Genomic DNA, 5,716 nt, shown 5'->3' with positions numbered 1-5,716 from the left:
ACTCTATGGTGAAACTGAAAATGAACTCCGTTTTTAATGTTGTTTTTTCTTTTTAAATTCATAAAATATAATACCAGCTTTGTAGCCCAAAAATCATGAAAATTTTTCATAGTTCCTAGGGTACCCGACCTACTCATCTCAAACCCAATTTCAAATTTTTATGGTACCAAAAGGACATTAAAATACATCAAATAGCACAAATCAAAAGACTGCAGTAGACTTAGTAGAAATCTAAGTTATGCTTTATTTTGTTCATAGTAGGATTAGAGAGGTATAGATAGAGGTATAAGAGCTATTTGAGCCACAATGATTCACTAAGAATATTTCCTCTTCATGAAGGAAAAATTGTTTTACATTGATAGTTGTCTAGGTTTTTATTACTGTACAATTTCAATGAAATAAGAAAGTACAGAGAGACTGGAACTCATTCAGGACAGAGCAAATTTGTTTTGTTCAAAAGTTACTAATCCCATCAAAAATCATTTTATTAAAATTCAAGTCCACAGAAAACTCAATTCAATAGCTTCTGACATTATAAATTAGGTTGTTAGTATTCTGGGAGTATCAATATCAGAATCAATCGTTTGAACAAGACTGAATCACCCCTTGGCTCAAGAATACTTTAACAAGACCCTTTCTTACTTCAGAAACTAAAATTTGGTAAACATCTATCTTGGACTGAGGAGGAATGGAATCATTGACTAAACAAAAGTAATGCTGAACAATGCAGATGACCATGAAAAATTCTGAAGAACAGTATAGTTAGTCTGTGACGTGCATGGGAATTAGTATACTATTTTAAAATACATTTGTCATTTTATATACTTATCCAATGATTCTTCTGTTTTAAGATATACTCGATTGCCTGGAGAACTGTTTAATTTCTAACTTTATTATTGTAATATTAGTTCATTGTATATTGTTTATCTTGGTAAATTGGTGCCAGTACTAGAACAATAAACACATTTATTTCCATCAGTAGATATAAGTGACAATGGTAAATGCCTCCAATAGATGTGTTAGCAAACAGATAAGTGGATTTGAAATCCTTATTGTCTTATGCAAATTTAATTTACTTATAATAGTTACTCTCATTCTTTCCATTTTTAGTTATGTTGGAAAATATTAACAAAACTAGTTGGTATTGTGGGAATGAGAAAGGTTAAAGAACAGCTCTCCAATGATATTCATATTAAATATCATTTTTGGTTTGAAAATAGTATAAATTGGCATTTTAAAATTAAAATAAAATAAGAAAAATATTACATTAGTTTTGTTTTTCTGGCAGTGTGCTCCACCATTGATGGTTTCATCTGGTATTGATGAAAAATCTATTAAAAAAGAAGGTGTGTGTGCTGCAAGCTTACCTACAACAATGGGCATCATTGCAGGTTTTCTGGTTCAAAATGCCTTGAAGTAAGTTGTTGAATAATGTTATTTATCTAATTGCTATTTTGCTTCCTGTTCTTTAAATTAGTTTTTAATTGAATGTTATAAAGAGATTATTTCATTGTATTGATTATAAATAGGGATAAGATTTATATATATTCACGTAATTATTTCTAAAGCTTCTGTATTATTACATAACTTATTTATGTATGGTAGATTCATTTTTATTTTACATATTTCATAATTTTATTATTTTTTCACTTAGTTTATTGAATGTTCTTACTTTATTCCATACTGCCTTTATCACTTTTTCTAATCAAAATTTACTAATTTTTTTAAATTAGGAAAAAAAAATCTATTCAAAGATAAAAATTCAGGTGGTTACACATCCGCCTGAAGCATGCTTGAGCATTGGTTACTTAGGGGTTTTCCCAAAAATATTAGAAGTAGGTTGAGTTCTTCTTTGAAGCCTTCATGGTGTTTCCTCTAAAGATAGCTATAAATGCCTAAGCATGAGTAATTGGGCCACTTGTAGACAAGTGGGTCAAAGCGCCAACTTTGACTGCAGTTGCAACAGTTTTAATCTGGCATGGGTGGTCGACTTTTATTTCTGTGACAGTCCTACAAAATTGAATCTTTATAACCCACCATGTTTGGAATAGGGCGGTACCCTGTAGATAACCTCCCTCTTTCATTCTCCAGATTCTATATTCATTCAGACAGATTCTAGAAAAAAGCATTCTGGAAAAATTACATTATCATTTGGAAATTTACTGAGAAACTTAGAATAAAATAAAATTTAATGACAGAGAGAGAAAATTTGGATCTTCATTGACAAACTAGTAGATATTGAAAGTCAATATATTTGGAACATTATTATTAGTAAACTGTCAAATCATTCATTAAGATCATTCTTACTAAATTATGAAAAAAATTAAGACAAGTATAAGCATATTTTGATAGCCTGATTTTAATGGCTTGATTTCGATAACAAATTTCTTCAGGAGACAATTTAAATAGTAAGAATGCTATGCTGTTTTATCTGGTGAAACTTTGTACATGGTGAAAGCTGTAAATATGCTTTAAGTTTTTTATCTTATTTTGATACATTTAAGATGTATGCTCATGCTTTACACAGTCAGGATCCAGTTTCCCCTTGTTGACCCTTTAATATTGGCTGCAAAAAAATACTCCTTAATGCTCTAGGTTAAATAATTCTATTTAAAGATATTTATCATCAGCTTTGTTCGCTAGCACTAGTCATTACACAATGGGTAATATTGTTAGAGGCGGTAGAATGCTGTATAGCAGTATTCAGTAAAAATGAACATATAGTTTTTTGCCTCAAAGTTGATTCAACAGGAATTGAAAAAGCTAATTCCTTTTTCAAGATTGTTTGAAGCCAAGTCTTATTTACCTAATTTTTAGTCCAAAACTAAAAAAAAATTAGAATGTTAAAATTTGGCTCTTGTAGAAATTTTAAAACTTGTAAATCAGATAACTGAAAAAAAAAAAAAATAGTAATACCAGAAGAGAGAAAGTTAGTGTCAATAAAAGAACAATTAGATGATGTTTTAAATAAAATTCCGGTACTGATGTTTTAAATAAAATTCCGGTACTGACGTTTTAAATAAAATTCCAGGACTGACTAAGATAAAAATTATTGCTGATTGCTAGTATATATATCCTGGTCAACACCTATTTCTACCAAAGCATGTGGTAGGCAGTATGTGTAAAATACTTACATATTTTCTTTCATATACCTTATGTTTTTACTAAGCTTAACTTGAGGTAAAAGGAGAACTCTCTCTCCACCTCCCCCCAGGAAAATGTTTAAAAATCATGTTACTTAAAGTGCATTGGCTTGTTAAAACCTTTTAACTAACACTCAAATATCAGGAAAGGTAAATAATAACAGTTCTAATGATTAGTCCTCACAAAATATCCACTCCCTTTAAGCTTTCATAGTCCACTTGTGCTCCACGGACCACCATTCTACTGTATTATCAATTGTGGAACCTACATGATCACTCATTGTAAACAATGTTTTCATAAGTGTACGTGATTTATATACCATATCTATGTGATTCAAATATGTAGATTATTTTGTTTTTTATTTATCAAGACTTTTATTTTTATATCTAATTGAAATTATTTTTATTCAGGAAGCTTCTTCAGTTTGGAAAAGTCTCAGAATATCTTGGATATATGGCTTTAATAGATTATTTTCCAACAATGGCTTTAAAACCTAACCCATTCTGTCAAGATAATTATTGTAAAATACGTCAAGAAGAGTACAAACAATATGAAAAACAGCTGCCCCCAGATAACTGTGAACCTTCTCAATCTGAAGATTCAGTCATTCATGATGACAATACTTGGGGTATTCCATTAGATTAGTTCAATTTTTTTTTCAATTAAGTTTTATGTGTTAATCAAGTGCTTTAACTATTATTTTATAGTTCTCTAAAATTATATATATCTGGATAATTGTATATATTTTATAATCATATTGTACTTTTATTCTCATCAATTCTGTTTTCTACAGGAATTAACTTGGTATATGAATCGGCACCTGAAAGTAGTAATGAGCAAGATGTGTCTTTACCTTCTGGAATTAGAAGAGAATTCACTGTTGATTCTGAAGGACCTGTTGAAGATGAAGGAGTTATTGTTGGTGAAGAAAGTTTAGAAGATCTTCAAAATAAAATGAAGGCCTTATAGAACTGATACTAACACTAGACTAATGGATGTTTCTGTTATTATTTCTTACATTCCATCTGCATCTGCATTTTCTTGGCAGACAATAAAAATATTTACTACCGCATTTAATATTTGTGAAAACTGCTCATCCAAAAATAATGTGATTTATGGGTCTTAAATTAAAACAAAAATTAAACTGCTAATTTGAACAAGATTTAATCAATCGAACTAGGCTCTATTACAATTAATTTATTCTTTTTATTGGTTTTCCATATCCTCTAAATAAAATTAATATTCCTAGAATTTATGAATTCTTAAAAGTTAATTTCCATATTTGCAACTTTCAGACCTTTTTTTTCTTGTGAAAATATTGTCGAAGTTTCTAAAACATGGTAGGATGAATGATAATAGCATATCTAAGCCCTCTTAATTTTTGCTAATGTCGATAATTTTTTTTTATTGGTTATTGATGTGATTCGATTTAGGGGACTTTTTTTTCATGTATAATTAATTGAAAATCATGCTGAGATGTCATGTTTGGGGCTCAATTATTTTTAATTACAATTAACTGTGGCAAACATTTTTATTAACATTATTGTTTAGTAGATGATTGATTTGTTTTAATAATCATATATAGGGTGTCCTCAATATACATTCATTTCTCCCTATCCTCTACATTTTTTTTCCTTTTTGGAATTTTGATTTAATTATTACTGGCTCATAACAGTGGCATGTATGATATCTTTTGAGTCGATTTTGTAACCTTCTCTATTTCTCCTCCAGTACACTTAACTCAGAAATCTCCGAAGGAATGAGGTATATGTTATGCTGTTTTCTTATGGAAAATTAAATTTTAAAATAACTTTATATCAGTAATTTTTATATAATGCGTTATCAAATATTGAAAGCGATGAAAACAGTATATGATTATTTACAGTGTTTTATGATTTGACAAAACGGTGAAAAAAAAATGGACAAATGCAAAGAACAAAATCATTTTGGTACAAAGGAATTTTTTATAAAAATGGTGTTTTTACTGAGCATATGATCGGGAAGAACTTGTATTTTGCATAGTTGGGAAGCATGTATACATCCCAACAACTTGAATGTTTCTCTCTAGCCTGCTGGTAGGTACTGTCAATTATATTTATGGTCACAATTGTTCTACAATTTATGTTTTATTTTATTTTCATATTGGTGCACAATACCCTGTTAGTTTTAGTTGTGTGGGGCAGAAGTATAGCTGTAAGAACATAGTTGTTCTCAAGGTATTGCTTTAACTATGATTTCACTGATCTAATGAGAGATGTATTAATTACTATATTATAGTAAAGTATAAGGTAAATTTTCATCTTAATTTAAAAATAAATGTTCTTAATTCAGCCTTTTTTGTATAGTAAAAAAATTGAGGAAAACTTTTTTATTTTTAGAAATTTTTTGAAAATTAAATCAAAATTTCTGAAATTGTTGAGGACTGGTGAACAGGTTTAGTGGGACACCCTATGTAATATTGATTTACCATAGGTAAATAGTTTATGATACAGAGGATTCAACTGAACTGTCAACAGTATGTGGTATATGAACTATTGAAATAAAAAACTATTTTTTTTGTAATTATCTTATA

General features: G+C 29.1%; 1 protein-coding gene across 1 annotated transcript; it reads left to right on the top strand.

The window, feature by feature from the left end:
• Positions 1-1,288: 1,288 nt before the first annotated feature.
• Positions 1,289-5,714, top strand: LOC136795056 (ubiquitin-like modifier-activating enzyme 5; the record flags this gene model as incomplete). The annotated part of the gene is given in 3 exon segments (XM_067045687.1): positions 1,289-1,416; positions 3,555-3,772; positions 3,938-5,714. Coding segments are annotated over 3 exon segments (522 nt in total), but the record flags the coding sequence as incomplete, so codon positions are not given.
• Positions 5,715-5,716: the final 2 nt, after the last annotated feature.

Source organism: Halyomorpha halys, unplaced genomic scaffold (genome assembly GCF_000696795.3).
Source record: "Halyomorpha halys isolate HHAL.00 unplaced genomic scaffold, Hhal_1.1 Scaffold8982.1, whole genome shotgun sequence".
Taxonomy (NCBI): Eukaryota; Metazoa; Arthropoda; class Insecta; order Hemiptera; family Pentatomidae; genus Halyomorpha; species Halyomorpha halys.
Note: the sequence above shows the minus strand (reverse complement) of the source record. Positions and strands in the feature narration are given on the sequence as shown.